At 52.9% G+C, this 18,045-nt stretch overlaps 3 protein-coding genes across 19 annotated transcripts in view; 1 reads left to right on the top strand and 2 right to left on the bottom strand.

Annotated features, from left to right (window-relative positions):
• The window catches only part of LOC128928993 (cadherin EGF LAG seven-pass G-type receptor 1), a 34,779-nt gene extending 17,137 nt beyond the window's left edge, over positions 1 to 17,642 (bottom strand). The window contains 8 exon segments of the mRNA XM_078365319.1: positions 14,730 to 15,072; positions 15,075 to 15,442; positions 15,445 to 15,969; positions 15,972 to 16,533; positions 16,566 to 16,766; positions 16,835 to 17,209; positions 17,246 to 17,458; positions 17,511 to 17,642. Of these exon segments, the coding sequence (XP_078221445.1) occupies positions 14,730 to 15,072; positions 15,075 to 15,442; positions 15,445 to 15,969; positions 15,972 to 16,533; positions 16,566 to 16,766; positions 16,835 to 17,209; positions 17,246 to 17,458; positions 17,511 to 17,642 (2,719 nt within the window).
• Positions 1 to 18,045, top strand: part of LOC100387845 (uncharacterized) — a 226,702-nt gene that overhangs the window by 92,026 nt on the left and 116,631 nt on the right. The gene's annotated exons all lie outside the window — the stretch shown is intronic.
• Positions 1 to 18,045, bottom strand: part of LOC128928990 (uncharacterized) — a 39,264-nt gene that overhangs the window by 18,783 nt on the left and 2,436 nt on the right. The window lies entirely within an intron of this gene.

The following is an 18,045-nucleotide window of genomic DNA, read 5'->3' as shown; positions in this document are numbered from 1 at the left end:
TCAGTAGGACCAGTTTTTTCTCAGTTACTGAGGTTAAAAATCTAGACTGGGCACGGCGACTCACACCGGTAATCCCAGCACTTTGGGAGGCCGAGGAAGGCAGACCACTGAAGGGGCGGAGCTCGAGACCAGTCCGGCCAACACTGGGAAACCCCGTCTCTACTAAAAATACAAAAATTAGCTGGGTGTGATGGTGCACACCTGTAATCCCAGCACTTTGGGAGGCCGAGGAAGGCAGACCACTGAAGGGGCGGAGCTCGAGACCAGTCTGGCCAACACTGGGAAACCCCGTCTCTACTAAAAATACAAAAATTAGCTGGGTGTGATGGTGCACACCTGTAATCCCAGCACTTTGGGAGGCCGAGGAAGACAGATCTCTGAAGGGGAGGAGCTCGAGACCAGTCCGGCCAACATTGGGAAACCCCGTCTCTACTAAAAATACAAAAATTAGCTGGGTGTGATGGTGCACACCTGTAATCCCAGCTATTCTCCAGGCTGAGGCGAGACTCTTTTGAACCTGGGAGGTGGAGGTTGTAGTGAGCCAAGATGACACCACTGCACTCCAGCCTGGGCAACAGAGACCCTGTCTCAAAAAAATATGTTTCTAGAAGTCATTTTGGAGTTCCCTTTCCTTTATTCTTATCCAATTAAAAGCCAACTCTATCCAAAATACTTCTAAAATTCCCGGTCTAGTCCCTTAGCTCATGCCTGGATCATGTCCACAGTTTCCTTAACTTTAAAACTAAAACCCACTGCATATTTTCCTTGCCTGACTCTCCTTTTCCTTAACATTCACTCGTTTCCCAAATGTCCTCTTAGAGGGCCAAAAATCTCTGCCTAATTCCAATGCGACTCCTTCGCTCCTCCCTTCTGGCCTGAAATACGCCACCATTTCCTAGCAGACCTCCTTGCCTCCAGGATTGCCCCACTCCAAGCGCACCCTTCACATTGTTTTAAGTCTTGCAGTTTCTGTGATCCTCCTTGCTCTCTTACCTATGACAATGCTACTCATATTTTGGTATATACTTCGCTTTAACTTGTTTGGGCCCCTCAGATTTCACTTAATATATCTTCTCCTCCAGGAAGTCTGCCAAAGCTGCCCCAGGCTGGCTACTTCTCTCCTTTGCACTTCTAGAGTTCCAAAGGAACTTCTTAATACTTATCTCCATGATTTCCCGTGTCTCCATTCTAGTTTTATATCTCTACCATGAAGCCTAATAGCTACAAAAAGGGCAGTAGTTATCTGTTAGAATAAAAAAGAGATCAGAAATGATTTCATTTGATTTTGAAAATAAAGTAAGGTGGAACAGCACTCAAATAAGGTGGTACTATTCCCAAAGTGAGCTGGGACTGTTCAGTAAGAGAAGGAAAACTGGGAGCCTCAGAACAAGCAACTGCAGATGAGAGATGAACAATTCCATCTGGGGTACTGCTCAAAATGCTCGCAGTCATGACGGCCTTATTCCTCTAGCGAAAAAGTGAAACTTACATTTCCATTAACCGGAGAAATTCTGTGGTATGTTCACATAATGGAACATTACACTTGGCCAAAGAAAAGGAAAGAAACTAAGAAAGAAGTAATCATATGTCATGGGTAGCTCTCAAGAAGCCAGACACAAAAGAGTACATAATATGTGATTCTGTGACTTCCACTTCTAAGAAGTTGACAGACACATCTGTTGTGATAAATGTCAGAAAAGTGATTGCCTGGAATGGGTGGGGCTTGACCGGAAAGCAGCAAGAGGAGATTTCTGAAATGATGGCGATCTTTATCTCGATTTAGGTGACAGTCACACAGGTGTAAACATTTATCAGAATACACTGGCTGTATATTCAATACACATTTTACTCTATGTAAATTACATCTCAATAAAGTCTTGTAAGGATGCTCATATGATGTCCAGGCGGAGGTATCTTACTAGGCATTTTGGAGACAGATGAAACTCAGAACAATGGTGGCGCTCCTACCGCGATTACTTGCCTAGAATGCCCTTTCTCTTCAACAGAGACCACTCCTCAGTTCAACGCAGAAATCACATAGTGAGGAGAGTGATGACCAAGGAATTTGACATGAGATTTGAAATTCAGAATGTATGCTTCCAAATAAGTGCTATTCCTTTCAAAGAAAAGTATTACAGAAAAAGCAGAAAAGGTTTGAATAAGTTCATCTATTTGGAAAGTTATAAACTTATTCAACCAATGGTCCTGTTGCTCCAAATAAGTCTTAACTCCCCTCAGAGCCTGTGACCAGTCTGATCAATTAGCTTTAAATTAGCTATTTAACAGCCTTTAGCAAACCCCTTTAAATAGCTCATTCCAAATCTATTTCCAACCCTTTCCTTGCCTGCTTTTTCTGTCATAGAAAATATCTTCACTTTTCCAGCCTCCCCGATAGCTAGTTCGAGACCAGCCTGGTAAATGCGGTGAAACCCGTCTACGCTAAAAATACAAAAATCAGCTGAGCGTGATGCCATCTGTAATCCCAGCTACTCGGGAAGCTGAGGCAGGAGAAGCATTTGAACCCAGGAGATGGAGGTTACAGTGAGCCAAGATTGCACTGCTGTACTCCAGCCTGGGCAACAGGGCAAGACACCATCTCAATCTATCAATTAATCCATCATCAATCAATGATGGCAAGTCGTAACCCAGTATTGTTGATTCCTAGCACTTGTCACGTACTAGACCAAGAATACAAAGGATGAGAATCTCTTACATTTCCAACAGCTTAATAGTACTCAATCGATTCAAATGAAACTACTTCTACCTGTCACCAATTCACTTAGAATTTTGATGCACAAGTTTTAAAAGGAAGATAAACACATGAGGTTGGGAATCTGGACTTGAAGCAAAGTCAGACTTTTTTACCTAAAATATTTACCATGAGGATCTGGCCAGAAATGTGTGTCAGGCTGAGGACACCAAGAGTACATTACACAAGCTGGCCCCAGGGCTAAATTCGGAGCTTATCAGATGCAGCATACACATTCTGAATACACTCCACACACAGGCACACCTCGGTTTACTCTGCTTCCCAGATACCCCCAGTTGGTTACACAGACTGAAGGTTCGTGGCAATCACACATCTAGCATGTCTTCTGGCACCATTTCTCCCACAGCATGTGCTCACTTGGTGGCTCGGTGTCACCTTTTGGTATTTCTTACAACACTTCCAATTTTTTCCTCTCTGTTATGGTGATTTGTGATCAGCGACCTTTCATGTCACTTCTGAAATTGTTCTGGGGTGCCACGAACCATGACCATACGAGACACTGAACTCAATGCTGTGTAGGTGCTGACTGCTCCCCCAACCGGCCAGCACCCATCTTTCCCTCTCTGTGGGCCTCCCTGTTCCTTGGAACAGGACAATTTGAAACTGGGTCAATTAATAACCCTCAATCGCTTCTAAGTGTTCAAGTAGAAGGAACAGTCACATCTCTCACTTGAAATCACTAGATTTTTTTTTTCTTGAGACAGAGCCTTGCTCTATCACCCAGGTTGGCTGGAGTACAGTGCTGCAATCTCGGCTCACTGCAACCTAAGCCTCCTGGGTTTAAGCAATTCTCCTGCCTCAGCCTCCCAATTACCTGGGACTACAGGCGCCCGCCACCACACCTGGCTACTTTTTGTATTTTTTCTTTTTCAGTAGAGACAGGATTTCACCATGTTGGCCAGGCTGCTCTTGAACTCCAGACCTCAAGTGATCCACCCACCTCGGCCTCCCAAATCCTCCTGCTGGGAATATAGGCGTGAGCCACCACGACCAGCCAACTAGAAATAATTCAGCTTAATGAAGAAGACATATCAAAAGCTGAGATGGGCCAAAAGCTAAGCCTCTGTCACAAATGGTCAAGTTGCAGATGCAAAGAAACAATTCTTGCTGGGCATGGTGGCTCACACCTGCAACCCCAGCACTTTGGGAAGCTGAGGCAGAAAGATGACTTGAGTTCAGGAGTTTGAAACCAACCTGGGCACCATAGTGAGATCCTGTCTTTGCAAAAAATGTAAAAATTAGCCAAGAGTGGTGGCTTGCACCTATAAAACTAGCTACTGGGGAGGCTGAGGTGGAAAGATGGCGTGGGCCCAGGACGTGAAGGTTGCAGTGAGCTACACTCCAAACTGCATTCCAACCTGGGTGACAGAACTAGACGCCATCTTACTCCTGAGAACAGATAGTAGGCCAGGTGTGGTGGCTCACACCTGTAATCCTAGCACTTTGGGAGGCCCAGACAGGCAGATCACCTGAGGTCAGGAGTTCGAGATCAGTCTGGCCCACAATGTGAAACTCCGTCTCTACTAAAAATACAAAAATTAGCTGGGTATGGTGGTGGCTGTCTGTAATCCCAGCTACTGGGGAGGCTGAGGCAGGAGAATTGCTTGAACCTGGAAGGCAGAGGCTGAAGTGAGCTGAGATTGTGCCATTGCACTCCAACCTGGGCAACAGAGTGAGATGCCATCTCTTTCCCCCCACCTCCCCCACTCCACCCTTGGAAAAAAATATAAATAGTAAGAAAGCCAAACAGCCGTACCGCTGACATGGAGAAAATTACAGTAGTCTGAATAGAAGATCAAACCAGCCACAACATTCCCTTAAGCCACAGCCAATCCAGAGCAAGACTCTAACTCTCTTCCCTTCTGTAAAAGCTGAGAGAAGTGAGGAAGCTGCAGGAAATATGTCTGAAGCTAGCAGAGGTCATTCATGAGGTTTAGGGAAAGCAGCTGTCTCTGTAACATAAGTGCAACCTGAAGCTGCAAGTGCTGATGTAGAAACCACAGCCACTTATCAAGAAGATGCTAAGATGAAGGTGGCTCCACTAAACGGATTTGCAATGGAGCTGAAATAGCCTGCTATTGGAAGAAGAGGCCATCTGGAACTTTCATTGCTAGAGTGTAGGCAACGCCTGGCTTCAAAGGACAGGCTGACTGTATGAGGCACTAATGCTTTTGGTGACTGCGTTGAAGCCAACGCTCATTTACCATTCTGAGAATCCCAGAGCCCTTAAAAACGATGCTCAACTACTCTGCCCATTCTCTAGAAATCCAACAAAGCCTAGAAGACAGTGCAGCACATCTGTTTACAACGTGGTTTACTGAATATTTAATTGTACTTAATTTTATTTTTGAGATGGAGTCTTGCTCTATCCCCCAGGTTGGAGTGTAGTGGCACGATCTTGGCTCACCGCAACCTCCACCTCCCGGGTGAAGCTACTGGAGAATGTAGCTGGAATTACAGGCATCCGCCACCACACCCGGCTAATTTTTGTATTTTTAGTAGAGACGAGTTTCCCGTGATGGTCAGGCTGGTTTAAACTCCTGACCTCAGGTGATCTGCCCACCTCGGCCTCCCAAAGTGCTGGGATTACAGGTGTGAGACACCATGCCCAAATATTTTAAGCCCAATATTGAGACTAAATGCTGAGAAAAAAAAGATTCCGTTAAAAATATTACTGTTAATTGAAGCATGTCTGGTCATCCAAGAGCTCAGATGCACAGGTACAAGATGAGTGTTGTTTTCATACCTAACACACCATCCATTTTGCATCCACATGGATCAAGGAGTAATTTCACTTTCAAGTCTTATTATTTAAGAAATGCATTTGGGGCCGGGCGCGGTGGCTCACGCCTGTAATCCCAGCACTTTGGGAGGCCGAGGCGGGTGGATCACGAGGTCAAGACATCGAGACCATCCTGGTCAACATGGTGAAACCCCGTCTCTACTAAAAATACAAAAATTAGCTGGGCATGGTGGTGCGTGACTGTAGTCCCAGCTACTCAGGAGGCTGAGGCAGGAGAATTGCCTGAACCCAGGAGGCGGAGGTTGCAGTGAGCTGAGATCGCACCATTGCTCTCCAGCCTGGGTAACAAGAGCGAAACTCTGTCTCAAATAAATAAATAAATAAATAAAATAAAACTAACCTTTGAGCCGATGGCCCTCTGGGGGGAGGCCAAAGGGAGATGATTACCCCTTAAAGGAGTTTGCTCTGGGCCCTGGAACCAAATCTTTAATGTGTTAATTATCCACAAGCATGTTGACTTAGAACTTCCTCATTAAATCTAAACTGAATAAATGTGAGGAGGGACAGCTATTGAAGGGTTGGGTAGCTGCAAGGGCCCCCTGAGAGCAGCTGACTTTTTCACGGTACTTTGTGTGTGGAGGGTATTTATTCATCTGTCACAGGGTCAGGGTTTACAGGACAGGCCCCCGAAGGTGGGGATCAATGTCTCAAAGCAATCCACCTGCCTCAGGCGTCCCGTTTCAGGCAAGGTAGTCACTCGCAATGAGCTTCCATCCTCAGAAATCCCCAACTCTGTATCCCAGGGCCTCACCACCGGCAGACAGAGGTAACCGAAGGCGGCCATCAGCGTGGTGATTAGAGCACTCAGACCCCAGAGTCTGCCTGGCTCTTCCTGCTGCTACCAGTTTCTCTACTAGCCTCAGTTTCTCTGCCCATACCACGGGGGTCCTGTAAGATGTCACTGAGATGAGGTAGGCACAACCCAAACAGGCCTCCGGGCGGTGGGAAGCACAGACCCAGGCGGCCTCGAAGAGCGCTCTCGTCCCGCACCCACCTCTGAATCACCCCTGCTCTGGGCCAGCCTCTTGGCTGCACGATCCCCCTCTTACAGGCCAGCCCCGTGTGCCTGGGACACGCTCAAGCCCCCAAACAAGGCCCACAGCTCTGAGGGACGCACCCTGTCTGTCCCCTGTACCCTCCCCATGACAACTGGAGGAAGTGAAGTCGGTGTGTTGGGGGCTGAAAGGAAAGGTGTCACCACACACGAGGACCCTGAAAGTGGCCCCCACCCCTGCTGTGTGTGTGTGATGTGTGCACGTGCGTGTGTGTGCATGTGTATTGTGTGTGTGCACGTGCATGTGTGCACGTCTTGTGCGTGTGCACGTGCGTGTGTGCGCATGTGTCTTGTGCGTGTGCATGTGCATGTGTGTACGTGTGTGTGCATTTTTCTTTAAGAGCCCCTGGCCTTTATCCAGGACAAGAGAACTGGCAGTAGAGGGATCACACCACTAAAACGCTGGTGTGGGGCTCTTTCCAGCTTTGGAATGTTCACACCCAAAAAGGGGACGTGATCACTGAGATCTGCACAAGTCCTTACCTTAAGTGAAAGCATGAGAATTCCACCACCGGTGTTTTCCTGAAAAACGCCCGTCCCTTCACCCAGGGCTACGCCCCCCAGCATGTGCGGGAGGAGCTGAAAACGGCTCCCGGGGTCTGTCCGTGCTTCCTCACAGCTCCCCCTGGGACCCCAAATAAAGGCAGCGGGCCCTCCACCTGGCAGGCAGCCCCCTTCTCTCACCCCTCTGAGGGTTCCCTCTGGCTCATTCCAGACATAATCCACGCCTCCTCCCAGGCCCCAGGCCCATAGGCGACAGGAGAGGGAAGTCCAGGGGCCTCAACGAGGAGCAGCCGCTAATACAAGGCCGGCCTCTGGACCCTCACGGCTGAAACCTCGGCCTGCATTTCCTCGTGAGGACCCTGCTGCCCTCCCAAAACAAGCAAGAGGAAGGCTGGGTCGCTGAATTAAAGAGAGTCATTTACGGCCGTGGCAGGTGGCTCATGCCTCTAAGCCCAGCACTTTGAGAGGCCGAGGCCGGTGAATCACCTGAGGTCAGGAGTTTGAGACCAGCCTGACACACATGGAGAAACCCCATCTCTATTAAAAGTACAAAATTAGCCGGGCGTGGTGGTAGGTGCTTGGAATCCCAATTACTTGGGAGGTTGAGGCAGGAGAACTGCTTGAACCCAGGAGGCAGAGGGTGCAGTGAGCTGAGACGGCGCCATTGCACTCCAGCCTCGGCAACAAGAGCAAAACTCTGTCTCAAAAAACAAACAGAAGAGGAGAAGGTCATTTACTCCCGCCCCTCCCAGCATTCAGGAATCCATTCTAGGGAATCCGGGGCATTTATATGAACCCACGTGTTCAGGTTACAGGCAAAGAAGAAAAACTTAGAAAGCGATTTACCCCAAGGCTGTGAGCTGAAGAAATCACGCCAAACTAGTGAGTACTTTCCACATGCTGCACCCACACGAGAAAATCTACTTCTGTTTGAATCCAAGTGCTGGCAGGGATGAGCCCCGTGGCACCAGGCCACACGCCACACCCCAGCTAAGGTGGCCACTGCCAGGGGCCCCAGCCCCCACCTACCCACCGATCACGTTCCTGAACACGTTCTGCTATCGGGTTTCAAAATGTGCAGCCACAGGCACCAGCCCAGACCCAAGGCGACCCTTCAGCAGTGACGGTGGGGCCAGCACGGGGTTCTGGCACGCTCAGCAACACAGGCCGATCCAGGCGTGGCCAGCACCAAACCTCTGACCCGCTCCTGCCCAGGTAAGCCCGGAGTTTCCCCTGCCTGCTACTTCTCCTGGACTTTTAAAGGTGGTCTCTCGACACCCTGGTACGTGGAGCCAAACACAGACCTCCCGGCAGCCGGTGGGCACCCTACCCTGGTGAGTCCATGTCCCAAGGGCCTGCAGTCCCTGGCACACTCCCAGGCCCCCTTTTCCCGTCAGCCTCCTGCTCCTCCATCTCCTCCAGGCACGATGACTCAGAGAGGCGGAAGTCACTGTCCTGGCAGCGCCGTCTACAAAGCTTGCGCACAGCGGCCCTCTGGAAGACACTGGAAAGACCCCGCACTGCCCACTGCCAACACCCCTGAGGGGCCGGTGCCTACACGTGAACACAGGTCGGGCTGCAGGATGGCTGGGTGCTGCAAATAACCTGCCACCTCTGCTGGGCCTGTGGCTCGGCCTCGTGAAGGCCCCATCCCCATGGCACCCACCTTTCCTTTGACACCCCCACCCCACTAGTGCCAGGGACCTTGTCATCTGTTCCTCAGAGGCACCCTCAAACCACGCCACTCAGATCTCACAGAGGCCACCAAGGGCCTACCCTTGGCTGACCCAGGTCACACCTCTGTTCTCAGGTTCTCCGGCCGCCAGACAGCATCCATCACGGATGACCCCCTTGGGGACCCTCGCCCTCCCTCAGCCTCTAGGGCCCTCCCCTGCACGTGGTTACTCCTGCTCCGGCTCCCAATCAGACCGTTCCCCACCCTGCAGGCCACTGGGGCTGTGGCTTCTCAAAGCTGGGCCTGGGTCCCCTCCTAGCTGCCAGCACCCTCACTTTTGTGTCTGTGGCCCCAGCTGGTCTCCCCAGTCTGAACCTGCACACACAATCAACTTTAGGAAAATCTCCAAGACGCCCAGCCACATGGGGCCAAAAGTGGCCTCGAGTCTTCCCCCCAAAGCCGATTCATAGTAAACACTCTGGCTTGGGAACGCGCCTCTCTTCTCCTCCCAGAGCCGGTTTCATCTGGCAGGCACAGACAGGGAATGTGGCTCAGGAGCTGCCCAGTCCAGGTTCAAAGCCCACTGCTGCCCCCACAAGCTGCTGCCCTGGGAGCCCTGTCCTTGGTTTGCTCATCTCTGGGAGGGAGGTGGTGACAACACCTTCCATGCCCTAGGGTGGTGGCGAGGGAATTGCAGGTGACAGTGCAGGCAGAGCCTGGGAGCGTTCCTGGCACATGGAGCATGTTGGCTGAGATGCATCTGACTGCCTAAGCTGGCAAAGCTCTCCTCAGCCGCCCACCCTCCACAGCCACCCCACACTGCAGCAAGCCTGACGCCCCGAGCTTCCCTCCTGCGCAGTGTCACCACCCAGCAGCTGGGACATGGGCCCCAGCTCTTGCCTACATGCTCCTGAGGGGTCCCACCAAACCCTCCACGGTCAGCCCTCTCCCGACCTGGGGGATCCCCCTGACTCCCGGTCTCCCTGCCCAGCACACATTGCACACGCCTGGGGGGTACAGGAGAGTCCCAGCCCACCCTTGCCTGCACCTGGCATCACCGCCCTGCCCCTGAGCTCAGCCCCCTCACCCATCCGATGGTCCATCTCCACCCAGCCACAGGGAGTCAGGGTCACACTGGCTCTCCAGGCCTTCTCACACAGCAGGTGCTTGACAAATGAACCAACACTCTTTATTCCTGAGGCAGTGTTTCTCAAGGTATGAGCAATCGACTATCTCCAAACTTACCAGAGCCCTGAAATGGTTAAATCGTTGCCAAAAGCACCTAACCCTCCTGGGAAGGTTTGACACTCTCAGAATCCTGCTCAGCCACTGAAGCAATTTTAAATGGTCATCCAGGCTGGGCGCGGTGGCTCACGCCTGTAATCCCAGCATTTTGGGAGGCTGAAGCACGGGGATCACCTGAGGTCAGGAGTTCGAGACCAGCCTGGCCGACATGGTGAAACCCTGCCTCTATAAAAATACAAAAATTAGCTGGGCGTAGTGGCGGGCACCTGTAATTCCAGCTATTAGGGAGGCTGAGGCAGAAGAATCGCTTGAACGTGGGAGGCGGAGGTTGTGGTGAGCCAAGATCATGCCATTGCACTCCAGAGACTCCGCCTCAAAAAAAAAAAAGATGGCGCAGTCCTTCTCCACCCCGAGTTCCAGAAGAGCATGATGCTCTGCATCCAGACGATACCCAAACAGCAGCCCGCTCCTACTTCCTTGTTTGCAATCGTCTGTTTAAAAGCCACTGCCATATCCTGTATTTAACTAGGCAAACACTTACGGAAGCTTTATCAAGACTAGCTTTATGCCCCCCACTCCCCACCAAAGTAAACGGTGAGAAGGTTACTCAAGCTTGTTATTTCACTGAGTTCCAGTATTTTCTGGCATGCCTGGATGACTCATCTGCCAATCATTCTTACCCACAAACACCAACTTTCCCACATCCCTGGGTCTGCGGCACACATACAGCGGGAGAGGCAGGGACATCACATTGCTCCCAAGCGCTGCGTTCTGCACCACAGGCCTCCAGCCGGGCACCCACAGGCACACATTCAAAGTGAATTAAAAGTAACATGGTCCGTCAACAGGTGGCTGGGTAAAGGAAATGCGGTACATACACACAGCGGTGTACTATTCCACCATCAAAAAGAACGGGATCCTGTCATTGGCAGCAACATGGATGGACCCGGAGGGCGTTATGTGAAGTGAAACAAGCCAGGCACACAAAGAAAATACCCCACATTCACACTTGCTTGTGGGATCTAAAAATCAAAGCGATTGAACTCGTGGGGACAGAGAATACAAGAATGGTTACCAGAGCCTGGGAAGGGGGAGGGGGAGGAAGGTGGGACGATTCATGGATACAAAACATAGTTTAAAACATGAATAAGGCCAGGTGCAGTGGCTCACGCCTACAATCCCAGCACTTTGGGAAGCTGAAGCAGGTGGATCACCTGAGGTCAGGAGTTCGAGATCAGCCTGGCCAACAAGCTGAAACTTCATCTCTACTAAACATACAAAAATTAGCAGGGTGTGGTGGCAGGCGCCTGTAAGCCCAGCTACTCGGGAGGCTGAGGTAGGAGAATCCGTTGAACCCAGGAGGTGGAGGCTGCAGTGAGCTGAGATCACGCCACTGCACCCCAGCCTGGGAGACAGAGTAAGACTCCATCTCAAAAAAAAAAAAAGTAAGACCCAGTATTTAGCCCAACAGGAGACTATATAGTCAATAATAATTTAATTGTACATTCAAAAGTAACTAAAAGAGAGGCCAGGCGCAGTAGCTCCTGCTGGTAATCCCAGCACTTTGGAGGCCAAGGCGGGTGGATCATGAGGTCAGGAGATCAAGACCTTCCCGGCTAACACAGTGAAACCCTGTCTCTAATAAAAATATGAAAAAATTATCCAGTGTGGTGGTGCCTGCCTGTAGTTCCAGCTACTTGGAAGGCGGAGGCAGGAGAATCGCTTGAACCCGGGAGGTGGAGTTTTCAGTCAGTCAGTTCCCGCCACTGCACTCCAGCTTGGGTGACAGAGTGAGATTCGGTCTTAATAAAAAAAAAAAAAGAAAAACTAAAAGAGTATAATTGGATTGTTTATAACACAAAGGATAAGTCCTTGAGGGGATGGATGCCCCGTTCTCTATGATGTGATTTTCACACGTTGCATGCCTGTGTCAAAACATCTCATGTACTCATCAATACATACACCAGGCCGGGCAGAGTGGCTCATGCTCAGCACTTTGAGAGGCCAAGGCAGACGGATCACTTGAGCTCAGGAGTTGGAAGCCAGACTGAGTAACATAGTGAGACCCTGTCTCTACTAAAAATAAAAAAAAGTCAGGTGTGGTGGTGCAGAGAGCTGAGATGAGACTGACATGAGTCATGATCATGCCACTGCACTCCAGGCTGGGCAACAGAGCAAGACCCACTCTCTCTCTCTCTCTCTCTCTCTCTCACACACACACACACACACATCTATACATACATACCTAAATTTGTGTATATAATTTTATATAATAATTTACATATTACATATAATTCATTGTATAATTTTTTTTTCCGAGACAGAGTCTGACTCTGTTGCCCAGGCTGGAGTGCAATGGTGCAATCTCCACTGCAACCTCCAACTCCCAGGTTCAAGCAATTCTCCTGCCTCAGCCTCCTGAGTAGCTGGGACTACAGGCACATGCCACCATGCCTGGCTAATTTTTATATTTTTAGTAGAGACGAGGTTTCACCACGTTGGCCAGGATGGTCTCAATCTCTTGACCTCGTGATCCATCCGCCTCGGCCTCTCAAAGTGCTGGGATTACAGGCGTGACCCACCGTGCCCAGGCATATGCCTACTTTAAAGCTGAGCATCCATTTGACACTGGAATAATTCAGTTTAGCAACTAATTCATCAAAAATGTTCTTTTAAAGAAGAGGGTGAATGTGAAGGGCGGCCTGTTTTCTGCGGATTGTGCTTTAATGCCAAGTGCCCCTGCCCACTGGCTGTGCAGCCCTGAGGATGTCACTCAACACCCCTGAGCCTCAGTGTCTTCATCTGTAAAACCAGCAACAGCATAACACCACTCAACTCCCAGTTACCAGGGAAACACATGACAGCGCCAGTAAGAGAGTAAAGAAAACCGCTTGCTGGAACCCAGGCAAAGGGAACCATTGTCATCTGGGGCGGGGCGGGGGTGTGTGTGCATGAAGCCCCAGTACCTGATTTACACGAGGGCGTGTCAGCAAAGCAGCAGAGCCAGGAACTGGATGACGGAGACGGTGACTACATAGCGTGGAGCCCCCAGCCGATCTTCAAGTGTGGTCCAGGCTGTGCGTCCGGGTGAGATGACCTCAGGAACCAACCTCCTTGGAAGGGAATCCATCCTAAACCCAGCTGTCTGACTAACTGTGGGGGGACGCACACTACTGATGCCGCAGACACACAAAACATCCCCATCCCCAGCACAGAACTGTTCCCACTACCTTGTCCTCGTAAAATCTAAACCCTATTATTGGGCCAAGTCATTTTTAAACAGGCCAAATTTCCCATTCTATCAGATAAAGTGGTACAGAAGAAAAGCTTCCTAAGAATATACATCATCCCAATTAATTCGCCCTTAAGAGCCTATTCCATATTCTCCACACATTTTACAATCTCGCAAAACCTAAAATATTCACCAACAAATAGGCTGTAACGCCACAACTGCACAGAAGTTTTGTATCATCAAAACGAATCTGTAAGTTTCACATCTATAAGCAAACAACTGTAACCGGAAGCTGTTAGCAATCCAAGCCCTCCTATATCACAGAATCACAGCCAACCTCGGAAACGAAACAAATCAGAAAGTTAACTTGTTAATTCTTCCAGGGCTCCCGTGGCAATGCTGCGTCCTAATAACTCACTGTTTAAATAGCTCCTCTGAAACTGACTCAAGCAGCGAGCCAATCCGAGCTCTTCCTGGCCGTGGTCTTATAAATAAGGTCACCTGCCTGCACCAGCACCCTTGGATGCATGGTCAGGCAAACCTCAAAGAGCCACTGGGGGACCTTTATTGTTCCCCCAGCCCCCGCCAAGTGCTTCTTTCTCTTCTGCATCTTCCAATTCCAACACATTCTATTAGTACGCACCACCCCCCCAGCACCACAGGCCAGCCCTGGCCCTCGGGGTCAGAAACGTGGAGGACCTGCCAATCATCTGACCACAGAGCCAAGGTTTCCTCTCCCTTCTGTGCACCTCCAGCCCCAGGGCCGGCAAGCAAGCTACCCACACTGGCTCTACCACTAACTGGGCAGGCCTCTTCAACAGCTCCCAAATTACAAGCCCGTGTCCAGGAGCAGAAGCCAAGGTGAGATGAGGCTATGCTTTTCAAAGAACTCACACAAAGCCCTGCACACAGCCACCCAACTGTTATTATCTCGAGGAGACAGAAAAGCAAGACCAAGGGGACACTGGCTACATCACAGGGTGACTCAGGGGCCGTCTGACAATCTCCAACGGTGCCACCCTGGAATTAATTGGCACATGGAAGGGGCAGTGATCTCTGATCTTCCCAGAGAGCCCTGTGGCTGGCTGATGAAAGAGCATACACAAGCAAACCCTGTGACCCAGATCACCCGGAGGCCACATTTTAATAGCTGTACTCAGGAGCCACTAGCTTGCTGAGGAAGGCGCTGAGCCCTGGTCTTGAACTTGGAGAAGCGCGGGCATTTTCCCAAGAAAATGCTGACAGATGTAGCGCGGTGCCTCTCCCCCAGCTGGGCCTAAGTGGGGCGCTTGCCCCAACATCTAACTGGAGGCAACAAATCCTTGCAGAGCTCCCCACGCCCGACCCAAATGCACCCCGGCATGCCAGGCAAGGCCCTCGGTGGGTTCCTGAGGTTCTCCAGGCGGCCCATCCAGAGCCGCTCCTCCAGCCCCAACGGCCACTCACCAGACACAGACACCTCGGGGATGAGCGCCTCCAGTGGCCGCTTGTTGTCCAGGTCCCGGCTGAGCTGCAGCTCGCCCGCGGTGGGGTCCAGTAGCAACAGGTGCAGTTCGTTGCCACGAAGGAAGGTGTAGTTGAGGCTGTCCGACAGGTCGGGGTCATGGGCTGGGATGCAGCTGATCACGCCGGTGAGGAAGCTGTTCGACTTGTTGGTGACAGAGTTGTTGAAGAGGATCTGGAAGTTGGGCAGTACCGGAGGGTTATCATTCTGGTCCACGAGAAGAATGCACACCGTGGCTTGGCTCACCAGTGGGGCCGATGTGGCCTGCACCACCAGCACGTACTCTCCCGCCGGACCTCAAAGTCCAGCTCCACCAGGGCATGCAGGTCCCCGTTCAGCAGGTCCAGCTGGAAGAAATGCCACATGTCACCCTCCATAATCTGATACAAGATCTGGGCATTGGGGCCTTCGTCAGGGTCCTGAGCACGGATATTTGCCACCACCGACCCCACTGGGTTGTTCTCCTCTACAAACAGCTCCAGCTCGTCCTTCTCAAACATGGGGGCATTGTCATTAATGTCCAAGATAGTCACCTGGATTTCCACCGAGGCGCTAAGGGCAGTGGGGCTGCCGTGATCCATAGCCACAGTCCAAAGGTTGTACACGGCCACGTTCTCCCGGTCCAGCCGGCGCTGGGTGTGGATGACACTGGACTGGGCTCGATGTAGAAGTCCCCATAGCCATCGTCCCCACCCTGGAAGGTGTACAGCAAACGCCCATTGGGACCCGAGTCCCGGTCCGTGGCGGAGACCCGGAGGATGCTGGTTGAGGGTGGAGCATCCTCAAAGATCGAACCCTGGTAGAAATCCCACAGGAACTGAGGCGTATTGTCGTTGGCATCGAGGATGAGGGTCTCCAGGGTGGTGGTGTCCGACTTCTGCGAGATGCCGTTGTCCAGGGCCATGACGGTCAGCGTGTAGGCGACCTGGTGCTCATAGTCCAGCTCCATCATGGGGTACATGGTGTCACTGTTGGGGTCGATGGGGAACTGCGGCACTGGGTCCTGAATCACGTAGGTGATGCAGGCATTCTCTCCTGTGTCCTCGTCGTTGGCACTGTGGGTAGCAATGGAGGTGCCCACAGGCCTGTCATCACTGACACTCACCGTGTAATGGGAGCTCTGAAAGACCGGCCGGTGGGTGTTGGCGTCGGTGACGTTGATGAGGACATGCACGGTGTGCGCCGTGTGCCGTCCGACGCTGTCACCGCCAGTATGTACTGCTGCTCCTGCCTGTAGTCCAGAGATAGCGCCAGGGTGATGAGGCTGCCTCCCCTCTGGCTGCTGAGCGCAAACCGGTTCCGGGTGTTGCCGCCCGTGAGCTGATAGGTGATCACACTGTTGGCGTCGCGGTCGCAGGCCTGCAGGGTCAGCACGCTGCTGCCCACGGGTGCATCCTCGTTCAGACACAGCTGGTAGGTAGGCTGCGTGAACACCAGGTCATTGTCGTTCACGTCCAGCACCGTGATGGAGACGCTGGTGGAGGAGCTCATGGGGGGCGAGCCGTGGTCCACCGCCTCCACCCCAAAGCTGTAATGCTCCACCTCCTCACGGTCCAGCTCGGCACACAAAGTGATCCAACCGGAGCTGTTGTGGATCTGGAAGGGGAAGTCCGGGGCCGGGACAGGGTTCTTAGGCCCAGCGCTGCCGCCCCGTCCACCGCCTGAATGTGCACCACGGAGTAGCCCAGAGGCACGTTCTCCAGCACCATGGCCTGGAAGGGGCTGCTCACAAAGATGGGCTCGTTGTCATTGACATCCAGCACCTGCACAGATACCACCCCGGAGGAATTGATGAGCGGCGGCCGGCCCCCGTCCTGGGCTTTGATGCTCAGCAAGTACTTCTGGACATCCTCGAAATCCAGGGGGTTGATCTCATCCAGGATCCCGCTCAGTGAGTGCAGGTAGAACTGCCAGGCCAGGTTCCCGCTGAGGAGGCTGTAGTGAATGGCCGCGTTCTGGCCCTGGTCCTGGTCCGAGGCCTGCACACGAAGCACAGCCGCGTTGAGACCCACGTCCTTGGGCACCTGGACCACGTAGATCTGCTCACTGAACTGGGGTAGTTCTCATTCTCGTCCTCCACCTCGATGTACACGGTGGCCGTGGCGCTGAGCGGGCCTGGGTTGCGGCCCTGGTCGCTGGCCTCCACCAGCAGCTGGTACTCGGCCGCCTCCTCCCGCTCGCGCACCGCGCGGATGCTCACCACGCCGGAGCTAGCGTTCAGCTGGAAGACGTCGCACGCGCCCCCCAGCATGCGGTAGCGCATGTTGGCGTTGACGGAGGAGTCGTTGTCACTGGCGCGGATGGTCAGCACCTTGTAGCCCACCTCGAGATTCTCCCGCACGCGCTCGTGGTACTCCGACTGCTCGAAGACCGTGCTGCGGTGGTTGGCGTCTTTGACCAATACGGTGATGCAGGTGGTGGCCTAGCGCGGCAACGTGCTGTAGTCCACGGCTTTTACCCTGAGCACGTGGGTCTCCTTGGTCTCGCGGTCCAGCTCGCGGGCCGTGCTCACCGCGCCCGTGGCAGAGCCGATGTGGAAGTAGCTGCGGGAGCGCTCGTGGAACAGCCACTCCATGTAATAGCTCACGCGCTCCTCCTCGCCCTCGATGGCGTAGTGCGCGTGAAGCTGGAGGAGGGGGGTGCCCGCCGGCTCGTTCTCAAACAACGCCACCTGGTAGTTGGGCATCGGGAACTTCAGCCTCCCTCTGCCGCTCGTGCCCCACCGGGACCGTCGCACCGTCCCCGCCCGGGTCTGGGGCAAGTTCGGCGGCGGTGATGGCGATGGCGACACGAAGGATGTCCCCGAGGCGGCGGCCTTCAGTGCCAGCTCCACCCGGAAGACGCCAGCCGCGCATCGCAGGGCTCACAGCAGACGCAGACAGATGGGGCGGCGGGGACAGCAGGGCCCGGGACGCAGTGGGCAGCTGCAGGCGGGGACAGTGGTCGGAGCTGCGAGCACTGAATGGTGCGCGGCCGTGCCACTACCGGCCACCGGGAAGCAGAGCGCCTGGTAGAGCCCAGGCCCTGGGAGCACAGCCCACGTGTTCCGGGCACGGGCTCGGCAGCCGGATGGTGCGTGCGCGCCCGCAGGCGGAGGCTCAGCGCCGTCGGGGCACCGCGGGCCTCCAAACGGACTTGCAGCAGCAGCGGGCGCCCGGCCAGGTGCTTGCAGCTCCGGGCCCGGAGCCCAAGACACGCCGCGTCCTGCCCGCCGCCCCTCGCGGCCTCCGTCCAACAGCTCCTGGGGCATTTGCGCGG

The sequence above is a fragment of the Callithrix jacchus genome, chromosome 1 (assembly GCF_049354715.1).
Source record: "Callithrix jacchus isolate 240 chromosome 1, calJac240_pri, whole genome shotgun sequence".
Taxonomy (NCBI): domain Eukaryota; kingdom Metazoa; phylum Chordata; class Mammalia; order Primates; family Cebidae; genus Callithrix; species Callithrix jacchus.
This window is presented reverse-complemented; position numbering and strand designations above follow the sequence as displayed.